The 14490-nt window shown below is 33.2% G+C and overlaps 2 protein-coding genes across 2 annotated transcripts; one reads left to right on the top strand and one right to left on the bottom strand.

Annotated features, from left to right (window-relative positions):
* The first annotated feature begins 253 nt into the window (after positions 1-253).
* On the top strand, positions 254-3487 carry LOC139865584 (probable protein S-acyltransferase 7). The gene is made up of 5 exons (XM_071853653.1): positions 254-387; positions 1004-1186; positions 1282-1578; positions 2015-2248; positions 2806-3487. The coding sequence occupies exons 1-5, from the start codon at positions 292-294 to the stop codon at positions 3205-3207; spliced, it is 1212 nt and encodes a 403-aa protein (XP_071709754.1). The 5' UTR covers positions 254-291; the 3' UTR covers positions 3208-3487.
* A 748-nt stretch (positions 3488-4235) lies between these two features.
* LOC139869391 (mitochondrial import inner membrane translocase subunit TIM8-like) lies at positions 4236-5086 on the bottom strand. Its single transcript, XM_071857710.1, has 2 exons — positions 4972-5086; positions 4236-4597 (listed from the first exon to the last, which is right to left on the bottom strand). The coding sequence occupies exons 1-2, from the start codon at positions 5017-5019 to the stop codon at positions 4409-4411; spliced, it is 237 nt and encodes a 78-aa protein (XP_071713811.1). The 5' UTR covers positions 5020-5086; the 3' UTR covers positions 4236-4408.
* Positions 5087-14490: the final 9404 nt, after the last annotated feature.

The following is a 14490-nucleotide window of genomic DNA, read 5'->3' as shown; positions in this document are numbered from 1 at the left end:
TAAAATTGGTATTGTTCGTTGATTTTATGTTTATAGTAATAGTAATTATAGTAATAGTAATAGTAATTTATAATTTATTTAGTCACCGGTCCTCTAATTTCAATGGGAAGCTCACCAACAAAAAGTCAAACCCCAAACTCTCTTTCTCTAAAAAAAAAATAAAAAAAAATAAAAAAAAAATACAACTTTGTCTTGCTCTGTTCTGTCTCTACAGCTTCATTACTTTTAGAGAGACAAACTGATTTTTAGAGAGAGAGAGAGAGAGAGAGAGAGAGAGAGAGACATATTGAGATGTATGGAGTACATCCCCCCAATAATTCCGGTCATCCCGCCGCCGATCCTTCCAATGACGTCACCCGAAATTATCAAATTTGGAAAGGCACCAACGTTAGTCAATTTCATTCCCACTTTTTATTTCTAATTTCCATTATTATTTATCACAGATTACGGATATATGTATGAATAATTGTCAACTTTTTGTTAAAGGTTTATTAGATCGTTAATCTTATCTGTAATTTCGATTAAATTTGTTTATAATTTAAGGTTATTGATTTATAGAGATTGGGCCATATTTAGTTAATCGCCCTTAGAGTTACATTTATGATTATAAGTTTATAACTAAGTTGAATTAATTGTATAAAGTATAAATATTTTAATTTTGATGCCGATTTTCCTTATTAAATTTTGATATTTCTACGTTTATTCATGATAATTTAATTTATAAATTAGCTAATTTTTAGTATGCTTAAACATACCAAGTCATCAGTTTTTGTTTTGCTTTGGTTATTTTAAGTTTATAACCTTTTGGGCTGGTTTATGACTCAATTCGGTGTACAGTTCGATCCAAACTAAAACAGAGCTACATACATGAAATCGAAACCCGTAAAATGATCCATGAGTGCAATGGATGCAATGGATGCAAAGGCACTCATACAATTTGTAACCCTACTTTTTTTTAACTTTTTTTTTAATTGATCTATGTATTGTTTATTTTCCTGTGCAGATATTTATCTTAGGAGGAAGATTTGTATTCGGGCCGGATGTGAATTCGGTTTTCTTATCAATATTTCTAATAGTTGCACCAGTCATAGTTTTTTGTGTATTTGTTGCACGAAAGTTACTTGATAAATTCAACCATCATCTTGGTATATTGATTATGGTCTTTGCAATTTTACTCACATTTTATGTAAGTTTTCTTCACTTCTTATGGATATATAATCTTCTCCGAAATCGACTTCATATCAAAATGTAAAATTTTGATGTAGCTTTTTATGTTGACAGGTTATAATCCTGCTCCTACTTACTTCTGGACGGGACCCGGGAATAATTCCCCGTAATGCGCATCCTCCAGAACCCGAAAGTATTGACCAAAGTGTAGAAATTGGGTCTAGTCAAACTCCACAGTTACGTTTACCTCGTGTTAAAGAAGTTATAGTCAATGGGCTGACTGTAAAGGTCAAGTATTGTGATACTTGCATGCTATATAGACCTCCGCGTTGTTCTCATTGTTCTATATGTGATAATTGTGTTGAACGGTTCGATCATCATTGTCCGTGGGTCGGCCAGTGTATCGGATTGGTAAGTTACATCCTTCTTCTAATTAATATTAATATTTGGGTTTACGGGTCAGAATATGCATTATTTTAAGGATTTTGCTAACAACAGCAGATTCTTCGTTTTAAGTCCATTTTCATCTATTCTTCTTGCATCGCCTTTGTAATCACTTGGTGTACAAAATTAGGCAAATAAACACTTGTTTCCTTGATAAAGTTTGTAACTTTATTGTTTTAGGGCATATTATCGGGGTAAAAACATGACTTCGTGGTCGTTAACACGTTGTATAGTATTGTACAACTCGATAACCGCACTTTAGAAAGAAATAGAATACCGCCATGTACAATTAATTCAATGCACGTTAACGACAGTCCTTAGGGCTGTCGTTAGCAAAATCCTTATTTTATTTGTGTGTGCATAATTTCATGTGAATTTGATAAGATTATTTTATTTGTTGCAGCGTAACTACCGGTTCTATTTCCTGTTTGTTTCTTCGGCTACTCTACTTTGCGTTTACTTGTTTGTGTTCTGTTGGGTGTATGTGGTAAAGATCAAGAACAGTGAGGAGATATCGATATGGGCGGCGTTAATCAAAACCCCTGCATCGATTGTGCTGATAGTATATTGTTTTGTATGCGTTTGGTTTGTTGGTGGCCTTACGTGTTTCCATCTTTATCTCATCAGCACAAACCAGGTGAATGAATAATTAATCTGCAAACAACCATTCCTTATTAAAAAATGATTATTATTGCTTATTTTTTTTTAAGTAGGTGTTTATTTTTTAGGCATTAAAAGGGTAAGACAAAAGCCACAAGTTCTCAATAAAAGGAATACTGTTTTTCCTTTGCCTATAAATTTGATTTCAATTTGGTGTTTAAAAGGGTGTCTGATTTGAAATTGGTTGCAATTGTGGTAAAAATCGACATGTCGCATTTTTATTTAATTTTTTTTTGCTGAGTTGTATGTTCCACCTGTCAAAGCTTCATTGCTTACATCATTAATTTTATTTTATTTAATTTTAACTTATTACAAAAAAATAAAAATAAATACAATTTAGGAATAAAAAAATGCCACGTGTCGATTTTTACCCATTTAAACACCATATTGAAATCAAAGTCCTTTATGGTCAAAGGAAAAAATGATATTCCCTTTATTGATTGTGGCTTTTATCTTACCTTTTTGAGCAATTTGCCCTTAATTTTTAAGTGTTTATTCCTTCTACGTTTTAAATGACGTTATGCTTTCTTGCAGTCAACGTATGAAAATTTTCGCTATAGATACGATCGAACTGAAAATCCATATAACAAAGGAACTTTCGAAAATTTCAAGGAAGTGTTTTGGCGTAGTATTCCGCCATCCAAGAACAATTTTAGGGCGGTGGTGCAAAGAGAACCCGAAAAGTTACCTCGGGTTCCAATGGGCAGGCTTGTAAATTCAGATGTAGAGAAAAATTCAAGTGACATAGAAATGGGTGATAGGAAGCCCACCGGGAATAACGGGTCGGGTCGAGTTGACCAGTATGATCAAACATCCTCTTTTGAAGGGCGTACTGATAGGCGGTCTAGCTGGGGAAGGAGAAGCGAAAACTGGGATTTAACGAGTGATATTGCGTCAGTTGCATCAGCTCTTGGGGACTCGAATCGGACCGTGTAAGTAGTGGCAGTTTGGGTGGCAGCACTCAGCAGGGGTGGTCAATTGACAGGTCAAAATAGGCAATGAGCCAGTGATCCAAAGCTGTGGGATGTTTGATAGTTGTTTTACTCGACTCCTTTTTGTGTTCATTGTTAATACAGTTGTGTATAGAATGGGGATTATAAGTAACCCCTTATGGCTTATGATATATATTTATATATATATATGTGTGAGACACTGTTTCTTCAGATTCTAGGATTACAGATACAGTAGTTTACATAGTTTTGTTGTTTCTTTTTAATGTATAAAATCATTCTCCTTTTTGCTTTTCTTCTAAACTTGCAAATGTGTAATTAATAATTCATTTGATACTACAATAACAAAATATGCATTCAATTTTACATCTGTTTAAGACAAGTTGTAGGTGTCAATGCGGGTCACATGTTTGGGTCAAGAGTCGAAAAGGGTTTGGGCTGAATGTGTCGCTTTTAGTAAAGCTTGAGTTGGGTTAGACCACTATCATTATATGTATACTTTTCGTAGAATTTAGAAACAATAATTACAAGATCAGATTACACCGAAACAAAAGTAAATAGATCGTTAACATTATCATTTGCAGAATAAAATAGGAATGTTTTATGCATCTCAAACTTTGTATAACATTAACCCGAATCTATTTATCAAGAAGTTAACCATCACAAGATAACTCAGTGATTAGGACCTTAAGTTTCTTGTAAAAGGTCTCAGGTTCGAATCCTAGGACTAACATTTAGTGGTGGCCAGAAGGATGAGTTGGAAACAGCCTTCTACCTTTAGTATATTTAATGATGGGCTGCGTACATCAGAGTATGAGGTCGAATTACTCGTCCTCTCGGGTTGCCCGAACAGAGATAACCTTCTACCTTTAGTATATTTATCAACAAGTTATAAGTCAAAATAGACATCTCTAGTATGTATAACAAAGTTTGATTCAAATTTGAGGAAAATGTTAGTTGTAGAGAAGATGAACCCCATAATAGAAAGATTTAACATATATCAAAATAACCCAACCACAAAATAAAAAAACTTGTACTTCTCATCAAAGAGATGCAAAACAATATCATAACATTTTCAAGTGCCGGAAATACATAAAATTTCTCTTCAACTAACTGGCGAACCAACTAAAATAACATCTCATGTATAAGTTATCAAACTTAAATAAAGATTCGACGCCTTCTGCTTCTTAATTTTGAGACTGGAAACGTTTGACAATCAGCATACTCACGTCCAAATAACGCTGCGCGCAGTTTGAGAGGCAACTCGATTCACTGGAACTAAACTTGCTACCAGGAGTACTAGTGATGCACTTATCCCAACATGCACTTGTGAGCTTTGCTACCATCTCATTCATCATAGCTTTTTCTTTCTCTTGCTGCATAATTTCCAGAATTCATAATCACAATCTGATATACAAAACGACAACTCACAGCAACAAAATTAAAAATATCAATTAAGTGACACAAAAGTTAATTACACACAGCTATATCAAAAACCTAATAGTAAAATTGCACATTGTATGCAATAACCTAACCTTAATTGCAACTTTTAGAAACCCTAATTAGACAAACCACTGTCATCTTCTTAATTTCATGAACATTAATTTCAAAATGCTTGTAAATTTTGCGCAATCACAAGGCACGGAAACAAAGTATAATATCGTTATTAATGTCCAAAGCAGTCAACTACAAACTTCGATACACATATATACATGAAATAGAGGAAGAATGAGTAATAAGTAGAGCTTACATTGATTAACTGCTGTAATTGTGGGTTGTTGAATGCTGAAGGATCCATTGAAATCGAAGCTAGAAAACAGCTGAGGTGATCGACAGAGAATAACGACGAGAAGTTCAAAACCCTAAAACCCCAAATCTGAAAGCTGAAGGCTTGTTTTTGTAGAGTGTAGCATTTAACGAAAAGGCCTTTTCATTAATTGTTCGAGAAGCCCATATAAGTTATGGGCTATATGGGCCTTGTATGCCCATAATTTTGTTTCATTGCAATGCTGTAAAAAATCTCAATTAAACCCCGATCTCTGTTTTCTAAGAATACTCCATTCCGATTTTACAAGATTCGTTTAGTTAATCGGTTAACGTCTGTTAGTGGGTCAAAATCGATTTTTTTTTTTTATCAAAGTCGGTTAAAGTCAAAAATTTTCAACTTTCTTACATGAATTTAAACTAAAATTTCAAGTTTTTGAACAAAATAAACGTATTTTAGAGAATTATGTTAAAGTTTATATTAATGTCTATGGTTTTCTTCTATATTTACAAAAATAATTTTGAAATGTATTATTTAAATATATAAAAAGCACAATTTGATTAATTCTAAAATTTTCGATTATTCCTTCCAAAGTTCCGACTGATTACTCTCGAATACCGAGTTTTGCAAACTTGGTTTCTACTACTATTTCTTTGACTTTCGTTTTTTTAATGTTTTTGGAAGATTTGAAAGGTCAATATGCCTATTTTACATATGCTTTTCTATTGTAACATATTGTCGAATTATGCTAAAAATAAAAATAAGCAATTACCATTAAATTAAATTAAACTACACACTAAATCACGTAACTAGTCTAAGAATCCTACTGGCTGAGGCGCCTCTTTTCCCTGTCATACTGTTTGATACCCAAATTTATATCGTTTTATGCTTCCCTCCCTGTCATTTCATCCGCGCTTTTATATTTCCCCAGTTATCTTCCCTTAAACTATCTAGGTTGTTCCATATATCTCTCCTTATCTCCAGTAATCCACCTCTTCATTCTTCATCTCTTTCCTTTCTCCATTAACCCACCTCTTCAGTCTTCATCTAATTCCAACTCCAATCTTCTTTCACTCCCATCACCTAAAACCACAGACTTCGTACCCTAATTTCTCCACTACCGTCGATCAACCGCCGCTAATTTATAATCCTTTACTCAGCCATATCTATTGTGGATGCTCCAAGGTATGTTATCCTATTTTTTTTTTTTAATTTTTTTTTTATTTTGGTTCCACTTAAATCTTTGAAACTGTATGTATTTGTTTGATTTTTTTTAATGCATTAGATTCATCCTTTCTTATTGTTTTATTTGAGCTAATTTTAGTAATGATGGATAGTTCCTATTTCCTCACTTATTTCTTAATTGAATATGTATGCATTTGTTGAATTTGTCATTTGATTCTTCTTTTTTTATTCTTTTATTTGACCTGCTTTTAGTTGTGATGGATATTTCCTATATTTTTCCTGGTAGTCTTTGGTCCTTTATTACAAACTTAATCCGTTTGGGTATGGGTATAATAAAAGGTGTAAAATGCCGCCTTAAAAAAGGACCAATGTGTCTGTGGAGCCCACTGGACCATCTACTTCAGGTGGTTTAAGTGGCGATACACATTGTAAAAATGTCAACAACAAAAAAAGGATAGGTAACCAGTTTGTTCCTCAACCCCTTCTTCTTCAACATTAATCACCACCATCACTCCCAGCTCTCCATCGCGACTACCTGCCGGAAGCGCCTCCATCGCCACCATCTCCACCATCTCCATCGCCATAAGTGGCCAGCTGCGCCGCCTCGCCAACACCACCGCTCTCACGAACCGATTACTCCAAAAGCCGTGCCTGAACGAACGAATTGTGCAATTCTTCAGGTTGAGCCTTCATCTGATTCATTGTTGGGTTCTATTTTCAGTTTGTGGCTGGAAAATCACTGTAGCAATTATCGACTTCATCATGGTGGTACGTCATTACTAGGGTTTATCCTACATATTTTTATTTATATTAAGCAATTGATACACGAAAATAGGGCTAAATTTATAAGCTTATGGTTTAATTGATTATTAGGTATGAGATTATCCTTTATGTCTATAGCATTTTTGTTGAATAAAATTAATGCTTCATGTGGTTTATTTTTGTGTTTGAATAGCAATAAGAAGTTGAATCCAGATCATAAAGAGCAATAATTTAAACAAAGCATGAATTTATCAACATAAAGGAACTGTGACCATGCGTTATTGCTATAAATTTATTGACAAGTAAAGAACCATGCAATATTCTTCACCTCTCATTAAATACACCGTTTTACCTCATGGAGTTTGCATTGAAACATGCATAAACACTTTTCAAAGTTTAAGCATCACAAAATTCTTCATTTTTTTCCACACAAGAGATTGCGCAAGCATCATTGTATTATCATTACGCTAGGCAAACCCGCCAGCACATATCAAAGGTTTGTACTTACGGCGCATTATATCTTTCTTAAAAAACTGCGCAAGCATCGTTGTGTACAGTCGTTTTTCAAAAACTACATAAGAATGCTTTTTGGGCTTATATATAAGCAAGCTTTCAAACCGCGGAACGCGGATCGCGGATTCTTGCACACTTGTGCGGATTGCGGGATCGCGGATCGCGGGATCGCGGATTATTGTGCATTATCGCGGATCATTGCGGATTATAGCGGATCATTGCGGATCAGCGCGGATTATCGCGGATCATTGCGGATCAGCGCGGATTAACGCGGATCATTGCGGATCAGCGCGGATTATCGCGGATCATTGCGGATCAGCCCGGGTTAACGCGGATCATTGCGGATCAGCGCGGATTAACGCGGATCATTGCGGATCAGCGCGGATTAATGCGGATCATTGCGGATTTCAGCACACTTGTGCATTATGCAAGGTAGTGCTATGCGCACTATCAAGTCCCCCAAGTTCGGTATTATATGTTGAAGATATATAATGACGAACTTGTAAGTATGCAATCATAGAGAACATAAAGGAACTGTGACCATGAGTTATTGCTATAAATTTATTGACAAGTAAAGAACCATGCAATATTCTTCACCTCTCATTAAATACACCGTTTTACCTCATGGAGTTTGCATTGAAACATGCATAAACACTTTTCAAAGTTTAAGCATCGCAAAATTCTTCATTTTTTCCACACAAGAGATTGCGCAAGCATCATTGTATTATCATTACGCTAGGCAAACCCGCCAGCACATATCAAAGGTTTGTACTTACGGCGCATTATATCTTTCTTAAAAAAACTGCGCAAGCATCGTTGTGTACAGTCGTTTTTCAAAAACTACATAAGAATGCTTTTCGGGCTTATATATAAGCAAGCTTTCAAACCGCGTAAAGGTTGCTTTCGAGCCGAATAAAACCAATATTTCAAGACAATGCCAGGGCAACAATTTGGCCACGCAGAATATAAAAAATCCGCGGTGTTTGAAACCGCTAAACTTAGCAAAAAATTCGCGGTATTCGAAACCGCTGAAGTTAGCAAAAATTCGCGGTGTTCGAAACCGCTGAAGTTGGTAAAATATCCGCGGTGTTTGAAACCGCTAAACTTAGCAAAAAAATTCGCGGTATTCGAAACCGCTGAAGTTAGCGAAAATTCGCGGTGTTCGAAACCGCTGAAGTTGGTAAAATATCCGCGGTGTTTGAAACCGCTGAACTTAGCAAAAAAATCGCGGTGTCAAAAACCGCTAAAATTAAAGCAAAAATAAATGAATAGTGCATATCACTATCTTTGGCATACATTCATTTGATTAATTGCGCACAAATATGAAAAGTCAAGTTTGCAATATTCTTATTTGTGCTATAAGCACCATGCAACAATACTGGCATATTGGGGGGGGGGGGGGGACTTGATCATATACATAGCGTTGTATATGTATATTTTATTTGCTACAGGCCAAGAGCAGAATTACGCGGACCCTAAAGCCAAGATATGCAATATTCGCTGAAAATATAAGTATAGCAGTTATCTTTTCGCACTAGCAAATAACTGCAGTTTAATCCGCTGAGGTTTCGCACACGGTTAAGTAACTCGCATACCGCGGATATCAACAACCCCATAAATGAGAGGCCATGCTCCCTATTTATAGTATTCAAGATATCCGCGGTATGCGAGTTACTTAACCGTGTGCGAAACCTCAGCCGATTAAACCGCAGTCATTTGCTAGTGCGAAAAGATAACTGCTATACTTATATTTTCAGCGAATATTGCATATCTTGGCTTTAGGGTTGTGGCTTATTATGGTTCACGTGCAACTATATTCACTAAGCAATCAGATAAGGTGGAATTACAAGGACAGGCCTATGAAGAATTTTGCGATGCTTAAACTTTGAAAAGTGTTTATGCATGTTTCAATGCAAACTCCATGAGGTAAAACGGTGTATTTAATTTGAGGTGAAGAATATTGCATGGTTCTTTACTTGTCAATAAATTTATAGCAATAACTCATGGTCACAGTTCCTTTATGTTGATAAATTCATGCTAATTGAAATTATTACAAGTTATTGGGGCCTTACACGTGTGGTTCCACGGGTCATTTCACTAGTTTAGCTCCTAAACATATAAGAAAGGATTGCGGCGAAGTTAAGCAATATTTAGTACGGAGAAAATTTTTAAAAAATATCTACTCCGTATTTTACAGTATCTACTAGGTGCATTGCTCATGCGTTGCACGAAGACGGTTATTGTGATGACCCGGGAATTTCCGAACAAATTTAAACTTTAATCTTTATATATATCCGACACGATAAGCAAAATATGTATTGTTGAGTCTCGAAAGCTTTGAAACTATATTCATGTAATCAAGTTACCATTTGACCATGCCTAATGATTCACGAACATCTATGTGTATATGGATATGTGTATATAATAAATACTTAATAAGTGAAGGCGTTAACAAGGTATTAGATATATAATACTTTACAAGAACGTATTTTGTTTCAAAATAAGTTTATTATGTTTATCGATGTTTAGATGAAAATATCAAATGATTGATTTATAAGATACATTGAATTAGGATGAAGAGTCTCTGTTATGAGGTCCACTTTGAATTAGAAAACCCTTACTTTTAACGGTATTCGAAATATTTGGAAAAGTGATTGTATATAAGAACAAAAGTGTTAATTATTGGGGATTAGACAAAAGTTGGTGGAGGATTGAATTTCATAACCCTTGTTATTTGATTCGATAGATACTAAGTTATTTTATTTAGAAAGGTTAAGGAAACTAAAATAAACGTTAGCATATAAAGGAATTATAAGTTTAGAGTGTAAACGTTACGTGTTTTATGTTTTTAAAATAAACTTTGAACTATTATTAGTTTGAAAAACTAAATATAATATTATTACGTTAATATTTCCATTATATACGATATATATGAGTTTATAATAGTTTTTTTTTTAAATATATATATATATATATATATATATATATATATATATATATATATATATATATATATATATATATATATATATATATATTTTATGGGGTGATGAATTATTATATTATAATTAGTCAACAAACGTTTTGATCTAAACTAATATCATTAAAATTGTTTTGATAAATAACGAGATTATGGTTTATAAAAGTAAATAACCAAATTACTCAAAAGATTAAGTTACACTTTGAGTGGGTTAATTTTTCATTTATTTAAGTCTTTATTTTGATAAAGGTACGATTCATAAAACGTCTTGATTTAAAATAATATATTTTGATAAACAATGAGTCACTGATTTATAGAAGTAAATGACCACAACACTCAATTTTATAAGTTATATTTTTATAAAGGAAATTTATTGATGAGTGACTCTAATTTTTGAAAAAGGTACACGTCGTGTAACGTAAAAGGCTAGTTTTCTAAACGTACGAAAGTGCGCCCGAAAAACCGAAAGTAGTACATGAGTCGTGAGACCACGACCGTGTCATTTTTGTAAAAATTATATTTTTACCACGAGCGTAAATATAATATAATATTTAATTAATTCTAAAGATTAAATATATTATATATTAAATAAAATAAATAAATACACATGTGTGTCAAAATTACGTTTATAAAGGGTTTACAAAGTGTCGGTAGGTTTCATTGGCTAATTGTGAAATAGTTAGGTTGGTGAGCTCAAATCTCTTTAAGTACCGAACGAACTCAGTTTATAATTCATTCATTCAACATCAATCTCGTATCACTCTCTCAATATATAAATTATATTTATAAATATTATTAATATTAATTATTATTATTATTATTATTTATGATATTAAGATTATTAGTAGTATTAAACATAAAATATTACAACGAGGTCATGAGCGGGTCATTTCAAGACAAGTTTATGAGTAGGATAGGGCTAAGGAAATTATGGGTTATAGCTATGAAGGTTATGGGTATGGATCAGGGGTATAGCTCATGAGCTCAACCTGGTGTTTATCATCTCCGTTGTGTCTACGTACCTTTCCTGCAATATTGAATCTCAATATTGATACGTGAGTACTCCTAATTAAATTTTTACATACTAATAGTGTATCCCTGACTAGTGCTCGAGAAAATAGGATTATGCATGCTTGTACATTTGATATTGCCCTTAGATAGGTTATGTTGAATCTTAAAGGTTGTTATACTAGGGATGAGATAAGGTATAAGATATGCATGTCATTGGAAAGCTAGTGAAAAATTAAGAACTTTTCCTTTAGATACCGAATGGTTTTGACGAATGGATTAGAAGTTATCGTCAAATGAATTTTGTATTATTATTAAAAATGAATATTATTATCGTCGTCGTTATAATTTTTATATAATTACTATTATTATTATTATTATTATTATTATTATTATTATTATATTATCATTATATATAAGAAGTAGTATCATGATGAAATTTAAAGATTTTGATTTAAATAAAATTATCATCTTTCATTATTTTTATCACTATTATTATTAAAAGTATTATATTTAATATAAAAAATATCATCTTTACAAAAATCATTATTTTTAATAGGAATATCATTGTTAATATAGAATTTCATTAGTAATAAGAATTATCATATTTTTATAATATCATTTTCGTAAATATAAATATTGTTATTATTATTAATAATTATTAATATAAAATAATACAACTTTTACTTATTATTATTATCAATGTTATTTTTTATCAAATAAAAATGTATTACAAATAATATAAATACCTTAATAAAACCTAATATAACAGTTTATGATATTCAATGAACTTTATAAATTCTAAGATATATAAAAGTATATTTTATTATATAACTTTTAGTATAAATTTTATTTATTATTTACTCTTATAAATCTTTTAAAAATATTTAAAAATAAAAAATGACAATATTTGAACTATATATTAATCATGTATAAATTCTGGAAATCATTTTGAGTCAAACTAGTTTTTGTTGACTTTTGCATATTAGACTCGAGCATTAGGATAGTGGTACACTATGACTTAATCTAAATTGTTAGACGCATATTGACCAACATATAAATATATATAATTAATATAGGTTCGTGAATCCAAGGCCAACCTTACACTTGTGCAATGATGTTATATGTATTTTTACTACAAAATACAGTATGGTGAGTTTCATTTGCCCTTTTTACTCTTTACGTTTTTGGGCTGAGAATACATGCAAAATGCTTTATGAACTGTTTTACAATATTTATATGTGTGAGTTTCATTTGCCCTTTTTACTCTTTACGTTTTTGGGCTGAGAATACATGCAAATGCTTTATTAACTGTTTTACAATATTTATATGCGTGAGTTTCATTACTCCCTTTTTAAATGCTTTTGCAATATATATTTTTGGGACTGAGAATGCATGCGCTGTTTTTATAAATGTTTTACGAAATGGACACAAGTGATTGAAACTACATTATATGGTTGAATGATCGAAATCGAATATGCCCCTTTTTATATAGTCTGGTAATCTAAGAATTAGGGAACAGAAACCCTAATTGACGCGAACTCTAAAGATAGATCTATCGGGCCCAACAAGCCCCATCCAAAGTACCGGATGCTTTAGTACTTCGAAATTTATATCATGTCCGAAGGAGGATCCCGGAATGATGGGGATATTCTTATATGCATATTGTGAATGTCGGTTACCAGGTGTTCAATCCAAAAGAATGATATTTTTGTCTCTATGCATGGGACGTATGATTATGAGAAATGGAAGTATGAAATCTTGTGGTCTATTAAAATTATGAAATGATTCTTTATGATAAACTAATGAACTCACCAACCTTTTGGTTGACACTTTAAAGCATGTTTATTCTCAGGTACGAAAGAAATCTTCCGCTGTGCATTTGCTCATATTAGAGATATTACTTGGAGTCATTCATGACATATTTCAAAAGATGTTGCATTCGAGTCGTTGAGTTCATCAAGATTATTATTAAGTCAATTATATTTGGATATATTATGAAATGCTTTACATGCCTGTCAACTGTCGATGTAACGAAAGTTTGTCTTTTAAAAACGAATGCAATGTTTGTAAAATTTATCATATAGAGGTCAAATACCTCGCGATGTAATCATATGTTATTGTATTCGTCCTTATGGATTGGGACGGGTCGTCTCATGTGGTATCAGAGCGGTGGTCTTAGCGAACCAGGTCTGCATTAGTGTGTCTAACTGATAAGTCGTTAGGATACATTAGTGAGTCTGGACTTCGACCGTGTCTGCATATCAAAAGTTTTGCTTATCATTCCGTGTCAAAAATCATCTACTTATCATCAGTAGGAAATTACCTGTTTATCATTCTTAAGTCTAGACGCGTTTTCTTGCATTTATTGCATAATAGTGTATAGACGAAATCTTATCCTGGTATATCTGTTACTGTGAACTTTGACTGACATTTTTCAATGTTTCTTCCGTAATTTATGGGATTTTGGTAATATATATACATATGTAAATTATGTATTGAAGAATACCAAATCTAACTCCTATAATCTATTCCATATATATAAAAAAAAATCATTCCCTTGGTCATCCGAGATGGATCCCACAACCAGTTCGAATTCCTCAGATTACGACAACTATTCCGATATGGAGTTGCATTCGAGCTCTGACAACAGTGTGACCGGAATGGATCAACCAATCAGCCATCATCTATTCTGGATGAAATGGGGATGGGTTCGTAGTCTCCTCAATTATTGGAGACAAGAAGAAGGTGATCCCTTCCATCCACTAAATTGCCCTCTTGGCAATGAACCTGAAGCACTTACCGGCGAACCTATTCGAGAAACAATTTTCTCTCTCATTTCCAGAGTATCTCGTCACGATTATATACTACACCAAATTCTAGATTATATCTATCCGCTCGTCCGAACTGCTGACCATCCCGGTGTGATAGAAGAAGTCAACGAGCTTCGTGCTCGGGTGGTGGCCTTGGAAAATACGGTGCGAAGGTTACAAGCATCATCAGCAGCACCGGCAGCGTAACCGGTACCGCCAGTAACATCCACATCGCAAGCCTCA

This window comes from Rutidosis leptorrhynchoides, chromosome 9 (genome assembly GCF_046630445.1).
Source record: "Rutidosis leptorrhynchoides isolate AG116_Rl617_1_P2 chromosome 9, CSIRO_AGI_Rlap_v1, whole genome shotgun sequence".
Taxonomy (NCBI): Eukaryota; Viridiplantae; Streptophyta; class Magnoliopsida; order Asterales; family Asteraceae; genus Rutidosis; species Rutidosis leptorrhynchoides.
Note: the sequence above shows the minus strand (reverse complement) of the source record. Positions and strands in the feature narration are given on the sequence as shown.

Bases quoted from the DNA above. Each gene is read 5' to 3' on its own strand.
- LOC139865584 (XM_071853653.1), top strand. From the start codon at position 292: ATGTATGGAGTACATCCCCCCAATAATTCCGGTCATCCCGCCGCCGAT. The intron at 1,579-2,014 runs GTAAGTTACATC...TATTTGTTGCAG, and splicing joins TCGGCCAGTGTATCGGATTG to CGTAACTACCGGTTCTATTT. The intron at 2,249-2,805 runs GTGAATGAATAA...GCTTTCTTGCAG, and splicing joins ATCTCATCAGCACAAACCAG to TCAACGTATGAAAATTTTCG.
- LOC139869391 (XM_071857710.1), bottom strand. From the start codon at position 5,019: ATGGATCCTTCAGCATTCAACAACCCACAATTACAGCAGTTAATCAAT. The intron at 4,598-4,971 runs GTAAGCTCTACT...GAAATTATGCAG, and splicing joins AATTACAGCAGTTAATCAAT to CAAGAGAAAGAAAAAGCTAT.